Here is a 14,638-nt window from a genome sequence, read left to right on the forward strand (position 1 = left end):
TGTGAACTTACTGTATGAGATCTTTTCGTTAAACAGAAGTCATAATTTTTTGTTTGTTTTTAGGTGCATAATAGGAACAAAAAACAGAAATCATGAATTTTTTGCAATATTGGCAATTGAACAGAGTGTCCTCCTGTATGCTAGGTAAGTAAGCACTCTATCAATGTTCCCAGCCCACAAATCATAAATTTTGATGCATTGTCACCCACATTCTTTTTTTTTTTTTTTGGTACCAGGAATTGAATTCAGGTGTACTCAACCCTGAGCCACATCCCCATCCCTATTTTGTATTTTATTTAGAGACAGGGCCTCACTGCTTAGCACCTCACCATTGCTGAGGCTGGCTTTGAACTCAGGATCCTCCTGCCTCAGCCTCCTGAACCACTGGGATTACAGGTGTGTGCCACCATACCTGGCTTGTCACGGACATTCTTTTTGTGATTGCTGCTTTTAAAGTTTTGTTTGAGCCAGGCATGGTGACACATGCCTGTAATCCCAGAGGCCCCAGAGGCTAAGGCAGGAGAATTCTAAGTTCAAAGCCAGTCTTAGCAATTTACTGAGACCCTATCTCAAAAAATAAAAAATAAAACATTGTGGGGATGTGTCTCAGTGGTTAACTACCAAGAAAAAAAAAAGTTTTGTCTGAGAACTTCTTCCCCATTCTTAGATTACATAATATATTTTAGTCTATTGATTTGTATTTTTGTCCTTTTATATGAAGGGTACTTTTGGGGGAGAGGGAGGGTACCTGAGATTGAACTCAGGGATGGTTAACAACTGAGCCACATCCCGTGTCCCTGTTTTTGTATTTTTTTTAGACACAGGGTCTCACTGAGTTGCTTTGCCCCTTGCTTTGCTGAAGCTGGCTTTGAACTCTTGATCTTCTTATCTCAATCTCCTGAGCCACTGGGACTACAGGCATGTGCCACCACGCCTGGCTTACATTAAGGTCTTTAACTGACCTGGAGTTGTTTGTATATTATGTGAGGTAGGAATCAGCTTATTTCCCTCTACTTTTCCTAACATCTACCTTTTTAAAAAAATATTTTTTTTTAGTTGTAGATGGTCACAATATCTTTATTTATTTATTTTTATGTGGTGCCGAGTTTTGGAGCAAGGCAAGTGATCTACCACTGAGCTATAACCCAAATCCCAACATCTGCCTTTTTGATCCTGTAACATAAAGTAAAAAATCTACCTTTTTTCATAATTGAGTTAGCTATTCACATACCTTCATTCTTTTATGTACATGTATTTTTTTGTTCTTCACTTTAAACAAACTACACTTTAATAAGTGACATTTCAAAGATTTGTGTATAAAATATTAATGTAGTTGTATAAAATATTAATATATATACTCTTCCTATAATAGTCATAAAATATATACATCCACAGGAAATAAGAATTTAGTATAGATTTCTTATATCTGATTAATCATTACAGATAGTAAACAACAATCCATGTGTATGTTTATTCATTCAAAAATATTTATCTCCTAGTATGATTTGGGAATACAGCAATAATTACAACAGGCAAACATCTCTTCCCTTCCTAGCCATCCCTGTAAGAATTGTCACTGATGGGCTGGGGCTGGGGCTGGCTCAGCAATAGAGCATTTGCCTGGCATGTATGAGGCACTGGGTTTGATTCTCAGCACCATGTGTAAATAAATAAAGGTCTATCAACAACTAAAAACAATTAAAAAAAAAAGAATTGTCACTGAGGAAAATAATCTCTTTTAATTATTAGTGATATTTCCATTATAGCTTCCTGAGAAAAGTATTGTCATGAATGTATACACAGAACATTTCATTAGTCATAACAAGAAGTTGGAGACTTTATCTCTAAATATCCAGATAATAAACATTTAAAAAAATTTTTTTGGTTGTTGATGAACCTTTATTTATTTAATAATTTATATGTAGTGCTGAGAGTCAAACCCAGTGCTTTGCACATGCTAGGCAAGCACTCTGCCACTGAGTTACTGCCCCAGACCCCTACTAAACATTTTCTTAAGCTTTATAGGCCCTCTCCTTTTTTAAAATGGGCACAATATCTTTATTTTGTTTATTTATTTTTATGTGGTGCTGAGGATCGAACCCAGGGTCTCACAAGTGTGAGGGAGCACTCTACCACTGAGCCATAACCCCAGCCCCTAGGCCCTCTCTTTTCTGTTGAAACTACTCAACTTTGTTTTGTAGGATGAAAATAGCTATATACTGTCTTTGGATGGATGAACATGACTGTTTTCCAATATAAATTTATTTATGTATTTATTTATTTTTCCCTTTTTTATTTTTTAATTTCAAATTAATTAATTAATTAATTTTAATTAGATATATATGACAGTAGAATGCATTTTGATTCATCATATACAATTGCAGCACAACTTTTCATTTCTCTGGTTGTACACGATGTAGCATTGCACTATATATGTAGTCATACATGTACCTAGGGTAATGGTATTCATCTCATTCCATCTTTTCTGCCCTCATATCCCCTCCTGTCCCCTCCCTCCCCTTTGCCCAATCAAAGTTCCTCCATTTTTCCCATGCCCCCCATTATGGATCAGAATCCACTTATCAGAGAGAACATTTGGCCTTTGGTTTCTTGGGATTGACTTATTTCACTTATTAGACTTATATTCTCCAACTGGATGCATTTACCTGCAAATGCCATAATTTTATTCTTTTTTTATTGCTGTGTAATATTCAACCGTGTGTGTATATACCACAGTTTCTTTATCCATTCATCTATTGAAGGGCATTTAGGTTGGTTCCACAATTTAGCTATTGTGAATTGAGCTGCTATAAACAATGATGTGGCTGCATTACTATAGTATGCTAATTTTAAGTCCTTTGTGTATAGACTAAGGAGTGTGATAGCTGGGTTAAATGGTAGTTTTATGTATATATTTATGTAATTATTGAGATCTAAATAATCTACATAAAGTGCAACATTTTTTTTTTTTGTACCAGAGATTTAACCCAGGGATGTTTAACCACTGGGTAGCATTCCCAATGCTTTTTAATTTTTTTGTTTGATACAGGGTCTATTTTTTTGGGGGCGGGGGAAGTTACCAGGGATTGAACTCAGGGGCACTCAATCATTGAGCCACATCCCCAGCCCTATTTTGTATTTTATTTAGAGACAGGCTCTCACTGAATTGCTTAGGTTCTTGCTGACTTGCTGAGGCTGGCTTTGAACCTGTGGACCTCCTGCCTTAGCCTCCCAAGTCACTGGGATTATAGGTATATGCTACTGTGCCCAGATAAAGTTCAACATTTTAAAGTATGCAATATTATGGTTTTTAGCATATTTATGAAGTTGTACAGCTATCACCAGTATCTAACCAGAACATTTTCATCATCCCAAAACAACCCTGCGCTCATCAGCAGTCATTCTTCATTGAATTTCCCTCCCCTACCAAATCCTGGCAACCACTAATCAAATTTCTATCTCTGTGCATTTGGTTATTCTGGACATTTCACATAAATAGAATCATGCCATGTGTGGCTTTTTGTGTTTTCCTCCTCCTCCTCCTCCTCTTCCTCCTCCTCCTCCTCCTCCTCTTCCCCCTCCTCCTCCTCCTCCTTCTTTTTTGTACCAGAGATTGAACTCAGGGGCACTTGACCACTGAGCCACATCCCCAGCCCTATTTTGTATTTTATTTAGAGATACAGTCTCACTGAGTTGCTTAGCACCTCGCTTTTTGCTGAGGCCGGCTTTGAACACTCTAACCTCCTGCCTCAGCCTCTTGAACTGCTGGGATTACAGGCATATGCCACGGCACCTGACTGTGTTTGTCTTCTTTAAGTATGTTGCCAAGGACCATCCATGTTGTAGCATGTTTTTGTAATACTTGGAATTGAATTCAGGGTCTTAAGCATGCTAGGCATGAACTCTACTACTGAGCTACATCCCCAGCCCTTTTTGCTATTTTGTTTTAAGACAGTGTCTAAGTTGCTAAGACTCCCCTAGAACTTATGATTCTCCTGCCTCAGGCTCACAAGTTGCTGAAATTACAGACATGTGCCATTGTGCCCAGCCTCATTTTTTTCCATTTATTAATTCATGGATATTTGGGTTGTTTCCACTTTTTGGCTATTATTTATAGTGGTGCTTTGAACATCATGTAAAAACTTTTGTGTGGACTCATATATATTTTAAAATAAATTTTATTGACCTTAAAATATTCAGCAAACATTTAAATTGAGCATGTATTGAAGTTATATATTAATTTGAAAAGAAATTAAATCTTCATAATGTTATCAGGCACAGTTTTGTGTACCTATAGTTTTAGCTACTTGGGAGGCTGAAACAAGAAGAGTCCTTGAATTTGGGGCCAGCCTGGATAGCATATCATGACCTTGTCTCAAAATCTTTTTTTTTTTTTTTTTTTTGGTCCTAGGGATTAAACATAGGTATGCTTAACCACTGAGCCACATCCCCAGCCATTTTTATTTATTTATTTTTAAAAATTTGCCACAGGGTCTTTTTAAGTTGCTTAGGGCCTAGATAAGTTTCTGAGGCTGGCTTTGAAATTGCAATTCTCCTGACTCAGCCTCCGATTTGCTGGGATTATATATTCATATAGCAACATGCCCAGCCTCAATTTTTTTTCATAATATTTAATAGTCTTGAAATGTGTCTTCATTTATTCATATAATGTTTTATACATTTCAATGGAGTTTTAACCTTTTCTTCAGAGAGGATTATTTAGACTAGTTTTCGGTTGTTATATGACAATATTAACACAAATCCTAAAGCTTTAAACAACCTTTTTGGCTAGGATTTGGCTCAGTGGTAGAGTACTAGCATGCTGAAGGCCCTGGGTTATATCATCAGCATCACAAAATATACAGTACATACAACAAACATCTCAGTTTTTGTGGTCAGGAACCAAGGTATGAGTTAGCTGGATTTTCTGCTCAGGGTCTCAAAAGCTGAAATCAAGATGTTAACTAGGGCTCCTGTGTCATCTGAGGCTTGACTTGGGGAAGGATCCACTTAGAAGCAGCATTCAGTTTCTTGCAGTAATAGAATTGAGGGCTTCAGTCTAGGTGGATGTCAGCTGGAGGCCATCTCAGCTCCTAGAGGCCAGCCTCTAGTCTTTGCTATTCAGGTTTCCCGTAGTGGCCATGTGCTTTATCAAAGCCAGCAAGGGAGTATAAGTCCCCTTATTTTAACCTTATTTTTAATTTTATTTTTTTATTTTTTTATTTTTTTGGTATGGGGGATTGAACTCAGGGTTGCTTAACCACTGAGCCACATCCCCGGCCCTATTTTGTATTTTATTTAGAGACAGGGTCTCACTGAGTTGCTTAGTGCCTCGCAGTTGCTGAGGCTAGCTTTGAACTTTCGGTCCTCCTGTCTCAGCCTCCCAAGCCTCTGGGATTACAGGCTTGCACCACCACACACAGTCAGGGCCAGTAGTCTAGAGGAACATCTAATCCTTTCTTGATTTTTTAAATTTAATTTAATTTTACTTTTTTGTGGTGCTGGGGATTGAACCCAGGGCCTTGTGCATGCAAGGCAAGCACTCTACCAACTGAGCTATAATCCAGCCCTCAACCTTATTTTTAAATATAATCACCTCCATGTGAGCACATACAGTTAGTCACAATTGGTCATGCAAAGACATGATCACCAGAAGGTGGTGAGCATGGGAGCCACCATAAGTGTTTGTCCATTATACCATTCCTAGGTGTATAATCATCAGCTCCATAAAGGGATGTGGATAAGGATTTTCATTGTCTGTTGTTTGTGATACCCAAGACATGAAGACATGAATACAGAATCAATGGATTAGATAAATGTTCAATCATATGGCCACATCTTTCTCTTCTTTATTTATAATTTAAGCCATGTCATCATATTTTGTCTTAATTCCCAAACAAAAATATATTTATTGTTTTATCTAATTCTAACATTCATTGTAACATTCTTTTCAGAAAACAAAGCATAAAGGAGAAAATACAAATCATTGATTATCTCCCCACCCAGAAATAACTACTGCCAATATTCTCAACATTTTTTCTTATGGAATATACATATATTTTATTAAAATCTTATTTCCTTTTTAAAAAATGTTTTTAGGTGTCAATGGATCTTTTATTTAATTAATTAATTTTTATATGCAGTGCTGAGGATTGAACCCAGGGCCTCACAAATGCCAGGCAAGTGCTTACCACTGAGCCACAACTCCAGCCCTCATTTCTATTTTGTGCTGAGGATTGAACCCAGAGACTTGCACATGCTAACTAAGCACATGCCCCAACACTGAGCTAAACCCCCAGCCCCTGATGTATCATTTAAGTGGCTTGAAATTCTTTCTGAAACAATATATGGACACAAATTTATGTAGGCATCTATTTATAGAAAAACAAGCATATACTGACAGTAAATTAAGACAGAGGCAGGAGGATGTTGGAGAGATGAATACAGAAAATAGCCAGCTAAGGAGAGACAGATGGGGAGAGGAAGACAGCAATGGGAGCGTAAAGACAGAAAGAAATGCAGAGAGCCATGGAGAATTAAAAAAAAAATAACTGGTGAAGCGACAGGAAGAGGATGGAAAGGAGCATTTCTTGAGCTCCTACTGAATATCATTCTTATTAAACCTTAAAAGTCATCCTAATATTGGATTCACTAGAAACACTCTTATTGCAAGTCAGGGCTGAGCATGGAGAACTGAGCTGTCCAGGGTCACTCCACCTGGATGGAACCCATCTCTTTGTAAAAGGCCTGGCTCACAGGAGACAGCTCATAGCTGTTTACCCAGTAAACAAAATCCATCTCCCCAAGAAGGCAGAGGTGGGGACCAGCCCCCATTTCACTCCACTGAGTTAATTTTCCCTGTCTGCTAAGTCAACAGCATGGTCTGTTGCCCTAGCAACTGCCCTCCAACTGCCATGGTAACCGCCAGCACAGGCTCCAGCTCTCCACCTTGCCCCTTGGGTATTTCCATGGCGATGTGCGGGATACAGAAGCTGCCAGAGCCCTGAGAATGCGCGTGCGTAGAGTGTCAGGACCGGGTGGGCAGGAGGGGGCCTGGATCTTGGGCGTGCGCAGTCGCAGAGCACCGCAGCTGTGCCCCATTGCCCGGCGCTGCGCACTTGCCAGCCAGTTCGCCCGTCCGGAGCCCGGCTCGCAGGGGCAGCATGGCGGGGTCGCCACTGCTCCGCGGGCCGCGGGCCGGGGGCGTCGGCCTTTTGGTGCTGCTGCTGCTGGGCCTTCTTCTGTTGCCCCCCGCGCTTTGCGCGCGGCCGGTAAAGGTGCGACCCCAGTCCGGAGCGGGGTGGGGGTGGGGAGAAGGATGCTGCGGGCGATGGTCAGTGCCACATTCACATCCTTACTTGAGCCAGCTCTAGGGATGTGAGGAGATCGTCAAGGGTGGTCCAGGCTCCAGCCGCTGGTACATGGGAAGGCCAGGCTGATACACTAGAGACCAGATTGGGTCTCTGCGTGTGCGGGTGGCATTTTCCTGGGCTCTAGCAGCCGCGCCCTGCCCATCCCACCGCATAACAGGCCAGGCCTTGTGTTGTCCCGCCCTCAGAATGTGGCACTGGCATGCCACTAGGGAGAATTCTGGCAGGGTGTGCACGTATCGGCATGTCTGCATGAGATGTGATGACAGTGATGTGGGGGTGTTTTAATATGTGAATGTGTGTCCTTGGGTTTGACAGCTTCTGAGGATCCTGCTAAGTTGCGTGATTGTGTAGCATGTGTGATACTGGAATTGCTTCTGAGACTTTTTTTGTGGGTGTGTGGACCTGATTGCTTTCTCATTGACACCGTGTGTGTATGTATTTGTGATTCCTTATGTGTGATGGCATGGCTTATGGGCGTGGCTTTCTGTGTGCTTGAGTGTGTCTGCATGATTTTGTTATTTCAGAGGAGTGGGTCCTGCCTCTTGGTGTGCACATTCCATCTTGGTTCTATTGGATCGAGTGCCTGAGATTTTGTAGTGATGTTCGTGAGGCTGTTTCTTTCTGCTTCGTGGAGCTGTGTCATTGCGGAGAGAGGAGCCATGATGTCTCTGCTGCTTTGTGTCTTTAAGGGTGGTGCATGTCCTTGCACCTGTGTGGCTTGGAGAGTGTAACTGCATGAGCAAATGTAGATGTGAATGTGTGCTGTAATTTACATGTGGATGTAGCAGTGTTGGGTTGCAAATGTGACACCTCAAGGGTTGTCAGTTCATGGGGGGTGGGGGAGACTGTGATTACTGGTGAGTAATTCCCCTGGGGCTGAGGGGTGGTGGGCACCAACCAAGAGCTCTTGCAGCAGCTTCATCCTCTAGCTCTTTATGTCTGAATAAGGATGGAAGATTTTTAATATTTTTAATATTTTATATTCAACAATATAGCTAACATATATGTAAAATTGTAAAGAAAAATGATAAAATAACCCATTGCATACCAAGGACACAGCTTAAGAAATAGAGTATGACCAATAATAGAAGCCCCTATGTGTCCCTCCCCTGGTGTCTTTATCCCCCTCATTCATTATCATGTATTTTCTGTTCATTGATTCCTCATCACATATGTATATATCTCTAAACAATTTATTTTTTGGTTTTTCCTGCTTTGGTACATCATAAAAATGGAATAAAACTGGGCACCTGCCTCCTGGTAGTCACTAGGGGTCACTAGGAAGTCCTTGCATGCCTTGTATTCTCAGACAGTCTGCAGTGGGATTCTGGAACTTGCCTTTTTATTTTTTCTTTATTTTCTTTTTCTTTTTGGGTGCTAGGGGATTGAACTCAAGGCCTTGCACATGCTAGGCAAGCAGTATACCACTGAGCTACACCCCCAGCCAAAACTTGCCTCTTTAAAAAGTTGGCTCTACTTTGGTGGTGAGATTCATTGGTATCGAGGTGTGTAGTTGTAATCCACTTAGTTTTATTGCTGCATAATATTATATCCTATCATGCATCTATATGCATTCTCAATAAGTCCGTGGACAATTGAGTTGTTTCCAGGTCTTTTATTTCTCCTCCCTTTCCCCTCCCCCCTCTGAGGATTAAGCCCAGGGGAGCTCCACCACTGAGCAACATACCCAGCCCCCCCTTTTTTCTTTTTCTTTGTTCTACTATACCCAGCCCTTTTTGTTTTTTATTTTGAAATAGAATCTCACTAAGTTGCCTAGTCTCCACATTTATGCTATTACAAAGTGCTGTTGTCATCTTTCACAAACCCATGTCCAATAGTATTATGTGCAAAATGGGTCATAGCATATACACTTCTTTTTTGACGTTGCCAAATTGCTCTTCAAAATTATTTTGCCAATTTAATTCCCACTAGAAAAGTATGAGATCCGATCTCCAGCCGCCCCAAGGCAAGTTCTGAGAGTCAGGAAGGCAGAACTGGGAATGGGTCGAGGGGTCTGTGGTGGTCTTAAGTGTGTCTAGAGATATATGGTAGGTCTCTTGTGGCCTTGGAGGTGTTTGGGTATTTGGGAGGACTCGTGGCTTGGTGGATATTTAAGGGTCCACGGAGCCCCCATCCCACCCCCGGGTGGAAGTCCCAGGCCTGATGGACGCTAAACAATATCTTCTCCCCAATTCATCTTCCTGCAGGAGCCCCGCAGCCTGAGTGCAGCGTCGCCGCCGATGACTGAGGCTGGCACTCCCCGCCGCTTCCGTCGGTCCGTGCCCCGAGGAGAGGCGGCGGGTGCGGTGCAGGAGCTGGCGCGGGCGCTGGCGCACCTGCTGGAAGCGGAGCGTCAGGAGCGGGCTAGGGCCGAGGCCCAGGAGGCTGAGGATCAGCAGGCGCGAGTTCTGGCGCAGCTGCTGCGCGTCTGGGGCTCTCCCCGTTCCTCTGACCCCCCACTCGGCCTGGACGACGACCCCGACGCGCCCGCCGCGCAGCTTGCCCGCGCTTTGCTTCGCGCTCGCCTTGACCCTGCCGCCCTCGCAGCCCAGCTTGTCCCCGCGCCGGCACCCGCCGCTGCATTTCGTCCCCGGCCTCCAGTCTATGACGACGGCCCCACTGGCCCGGATGCCGAGGACACTGGAGAGGAGACACCTGACGTGGACCCGGAGCTACTGAGGTGCTGGGCAAAGGGAGGATTGGGATGGTCATCAGCCTCTTGGGAGAGCGGGGACTAGGAACTGTGGGGCCGCTTCATCCCGTGGAGGCGAGAACATCGAAATCCTGGGGATGGGCAAGGGTTCTGGTGTCCTAGGAGGGAGAACTGAGATCCTGAATGTGGGGCACAGATTGAATGGTAGGTTGACTTCGGGTCCTGGGGAGAGACCCTGATCGCCCGCTTTCTGCCAGAAGAGGGAGGCGGGAAGTCATAGTTTCTGGTACAGGAGGGGAGGACCTCTTGTCTCCTGAAAGCTCTGGGCTGGGGACCCTTGGGTGAGGAGGGATCTGGCAGTCTGAGGTTACAGGGTCCCGCTGTCCGGGATCCTGGCCACAGCAGTGACGATTGCGGACACAGGCTCACTGCATTCCTCTTGGTCCTTAAGGTACTTGCTGGGGCGGATCCTCACTGGAAGCCCAGAGCCCGAGGCTGCGGCTGCTGTCCCGCGCCGCCTCCGCCGTGCGGCAGACCAGGATCTGGGCCCAGAGGCGCCGCCTGAGGGTGTACTGGGGGCACTGCTGCGCGTGAAACGCCTGGAGAACCCCCAGCCCCAGGCGCCTGCGCGCCGCCTCCTGCCACCCTGAGCTCAGCCCACAACCTGTGTCTTGGAACCCAGGAGTGCCCCAGCCACCTGGACACAGGACTCACCCTGCCAGCACGTTGAGAGCAGCTTACTCCTCCAACCCCGAGATCCCCACCCTGGCCCTACAATAAACAGGATCTGAAGCAGTTGTTTTGTCTGTGACTGGCAGTTGCTAGGGGCTTCCCCCAGACAGGGCAGAGGGAAAGAGTTTTCCCTGGGTCCTGCACTTTAGAGATACTGCCTACTCAGTCTGTGCTTCTATGCACTGAACAGTGGCAGTGTATATACAAAGATGGTTTTCATGTGCATTGTTTGCACTGAGGTGCAATCAATGTACCCAAAGCAGGGCCTGGTACACAGAGGGCTCCCCCAAATTTCTTTTTTTTGGGGTACCAGGGATTGAACCCAGGGGCATTTAACCACTGAGCCACATCCCCAGCCCTTTTTTATATTTCACCTAGAGACAGGGTCTCACTGAGTTCCTTAAGTTGCTGAGCCTGGGTTTGAATTGATGATCCTCCTGTCTCAGCCAACCAAGCTGCTGGGATTACAGGCATGCGTCACCATGCCTGGCCTTCCCAAAATTTCTTGAATGAAAGAATTCCCATAATTCAAGTATCATTCTACCCAGTCTCACTCCCACCCACATAACACTTGGCATGGAAGCAGCTTTGAAACCTGAGAACATTTTAATTTTGCACAAAAATTTCTCAATTTGACATAACATAGCCAACATTAGAAACCCCCGTGTTGCCAAAAAAAACCCCCTCACCAAATGAAAGTTAAAGTGTGTCCATCTATGCCCATTACACCAACAGTGTCCATGATACTAGTTGATAGGGGGTGTCTCATATCAAAGGAATCATCACCCTGGCCTGTGGGAGAAGCCATCTTTCCAGACCTATATCTTCAGGCCACAGAGCAGCCACAGCTGCACATGGCCTTCTGGTGCCGGGACTTCTCCTCACGTGACACTGCCATGGCCTTCTGGACCCTTTGGATCTCTTGGATGAGCAGGGAAAAGGCTTCCTCCACACCTTGCCGGGTCTTAGCTGAGGTCTCCACGAATGGGGCCCCCCAGGTTTGAGCCAGGGCTACAGCAGCAGCATGAGCATCTCCAGTGGTGGTCACAAGGTCACACTTGTTGCCCACCAGGACTAGGGGCTGGGGGTGGCGAGGACTCCAGGTGGCCCATATCTGCTGCAGCTGGGTCAGAGATGAAGGATCATCGAGAGCAAAGACACCTAGCACGCCATCACCAACTGCCAAGCACTGGTCACGCAGGGCTCTGTGAGTTTCCTGCCCTGCAGTGTCTAGCACATTCAGAATATAGGCCCCACGGTCCAGGGCCACCTCCTTCCAGTAGGAATCTTGGATGGTGGGGTCGTGGTCTTCCACAAAGCACTGGTGGGTCATCTGGATGGTCAATGCACTCTTGCCTACGCCACTTGCACCCACCACCACCGCCTTATACTCAGGCAGTCGCTTGCCAACACCCTTGCGGTGTGACCAAGCCTCTCGACTCTCCTTTGAGCTGGGGTTCCATGTGCCCAGGCCCAGGTCAAAGACATCAGGCTTTGTTGGCAGTTCCATGCCCCAAAACAGGCAGCTCAGGGAAGAGAGAACAGCAGGCTCTGTCAAGTTGGAAGAAAGACAACAAGGGATATGAGGCACTGGGATATCTGGGTGTCACTGAATCAACATTTGGAGTGCCTACTGTGTGCTGATTACTTCCTAATATGCATACATTATTTATGTTGGTCTCCCCCCTTCTTTCTCAGAGAGAACCTCTGTGAAGGAAATATTTTTCCTTTTCTTTTGGGGGTGCTAGGATCAATCTCATGGCTTCACCTAGTACTGGGTTAACTCCTTAGTGCCAAGGCAGAATTTTCCAAACAGCTTTACTGAGGTACAATCTACATCCTGTGAAGTTCCCCCAGTTAAAATGTATAGTTCAATGGATTTATCATACTCACAGAATTGTGTGAAGTTTAGAACATTTTTGTTACCCAGAAAAGAATTTCCATACCCATCAACAGTCCCTACCCATTGCAGAGGGGGGGCAGGATTTTGTTTATTTGGGGTACCATTGAACCCCACCCCAGGTCAACACCTGTCAGGCAGTAGTCTGCTCGGAATATCCCCATCCTCAAGTGGTTTATGTTCTAAAAGGGCATTATTATCTAAAAGAGAATAAACCAAATAAGTGAGGGAAGTATGTAGCCTACTAACCATTTTCTTTAGAATTTTAGTCTTATTCTACATTGCTGTCTATAATTTCACACTGTTGTCTGACAACAATAAGATAAATAAGTAAAAAAAAAAAAAGTAAAATGTATTTCAGTAGTAGGTGATCACCATGCTGAAGGTACTGGATTAATGTTAGGCATTTTTATTATTATTCAATGTCCCATTGTCTAACTAATGGATTTTCCTCTATGTGAGGCACTGTGAAAAGGCACAGAACAAAACAACACCCAACTCCTGGCCCAGGGAGCATTAGACTCTAGCTGTGCAAGGCAATAAACATGATAAATAAGGAAACTGTCTTGCATATTAGAGGGGGATAGGCACACAGCAGGTGCTCAATTTGTGTTCCTATTAATAGCAAATCACCATTAACTCATTGAATGAACCTCCACTTCCGGTTTGGGAAGCTCCCTCAAAATGCACCATGATGGCTATTACCACAATTTTCTCTAAAAATCCGGGCAGAGTTTGGGGACGGTTGCTCCACGTTTCCCTGGGAGTTTTAGTGGAGTTCAGGATTTGGAGGGCGAGATGGGGGAGGGATGCAGAACGCCGAGAAAATGGTCGCTTGGAAGTGCTTGCACAGAAAGGGAGGGGGGCAGGATGAGAAAAACAAGTAGAAAATGGAGCTTTGGGGGTTCACACTGGGAAAAGAAAGAGGGAGAAAACCCATGAGGACAGATCGAGGGGAGGGAAGTAAACAGCAGCAGTGGGGAGGCTGGAGATGGTGGCAGTACCAGTGCAGGTAGGGAGGAGACGTCGGGTTTTGGTTTACTCTTGGGATGGAACTGACTTGTTTTTTACTTTTTCTTTCTTTCTTTCTTTCTTTTTTTTTTTTTTTGGTGCTGGGGATTGACCCCAGGGCCTTGTGCACTTGAGGCAAGCACTCTATCAACTGAGCTAAATGCCCAATCTGGAACTGACTTTCTTTTCTTTCTTTTTTTTTTTTTTAGAAAATTCAGAATTTATTTATGCATAGGGCCTATCTCCATCACACCCAAACAAAGATGTATTGTCCACTGAAAACCTCATTTGCCTTCAGTCCCTCCATCTATGACATTCTTGGAAGTTCAAAACAGTCAACCGTCTGGACCTGTGTGAGTGTGTGTGTGTGTGATATATATATATATATATATATATATATATATATATATATATATATATATATATATATATATATAAATTATATATATAATAGGTATGTGGTGGAACTGACTTTCTTAAGAGATTTAAAGGCAGGGGATCAGGCAAGGACGTCTCCGTCTCCAAGACTGGGGCCTGAGAAGCTGGAAATCTGGGGGTGCCACGGCCAGTGGTGGGGGAAGTGTGAGAAGAGCTTCTCCCTCTTAGAGATAGCGCTGGTGGCTTCGGTACTGACCCCTAAGTGCGACACTCAGTAGAGGCAGGGTGAGCCCAGAAGTGCCCACACTCATCTAGTCTTCGCGATGGGGGGAGGTCGAGCTTAGGGGTCACCCTACCCATCAAATCGATGAGGAAAAGAGAACTCATAGAAGGGAAGGGACAGGAACTGACCCCAGGTCACACAGACCCATGAGAGGTGCTACAGAATGGGTTTTCAGCCTTTGGCTTAAGTAACAGAGCCACTTGCAGTGGGGAATGCCATCGGAGTGTCCCCAAAGGGTCCTTGAGACCCTTGGAGCCACCTGCTTTGAGCTGCTCAGAAGCGCCGCCTGGCCTCGCCTTGCCTTGCTG

General features: G+C 44.6%; 2 protein-coding genes across 2 annotated transcripts; one reads left to right on the forward strand and one right to left on the reverse strand.

The window, feature by feature from the left end:
* Window positions 1-7,146: 7,146 nt before the first annotated feature.
* Pcsk1n (proprotein convertase subtilisin/kexin type 1 inhibitor) lies at window positions 7,147-10,803 on the forward strand. The gene is made up of 3 exons (XM_077107368.1): window positions 7,147-7,277; window positions 9,581-10,053; window positions 10,478-10,803. Exons 1-3 carry the CDS (start codon window positions 7,164-7,166, stop codon window positions 10,674-10,676), a joined length of 786 nt encoding a protein of 261 aa, XP_076963483.1. The 5' UTR covers window positions 7,147-7,163; the 3' UTR covers window positions 10,677-10,803.
* Window positions 10,804-11,584: 781 nt separating this feature from the next.
* Window positions 11,585-12,268, reverse strand: Eras (ES cell expressed Ras). The gene has a single exon (XM_077106296.1). It carries the CDS (start codon window positions 12,266-12,268, stop codon window positions 11,585-11,587), a length of 684 nt encoding a protein of 227 aa, XP_076962411.1.
* Between the last annotated feature and the right edge of the window lie 2,370 nt (window positions 12,269-14,638).

This window comes from Callospermophilus lateralis, chromosome X (genome assembly GCF_048772815.1).
Source record: "Callospermophilus lateralis isolate mCalLat2 chromosome X, mCalLat2.hap1, whole genome shotgun sequence".
Classification (NCBI taxonomy): Eukaryota; Metazoa; Chordata; class Mammalia; order Rodentia; family Sciuridae; genus Callospermophilus; species Callospermophilus lateralis.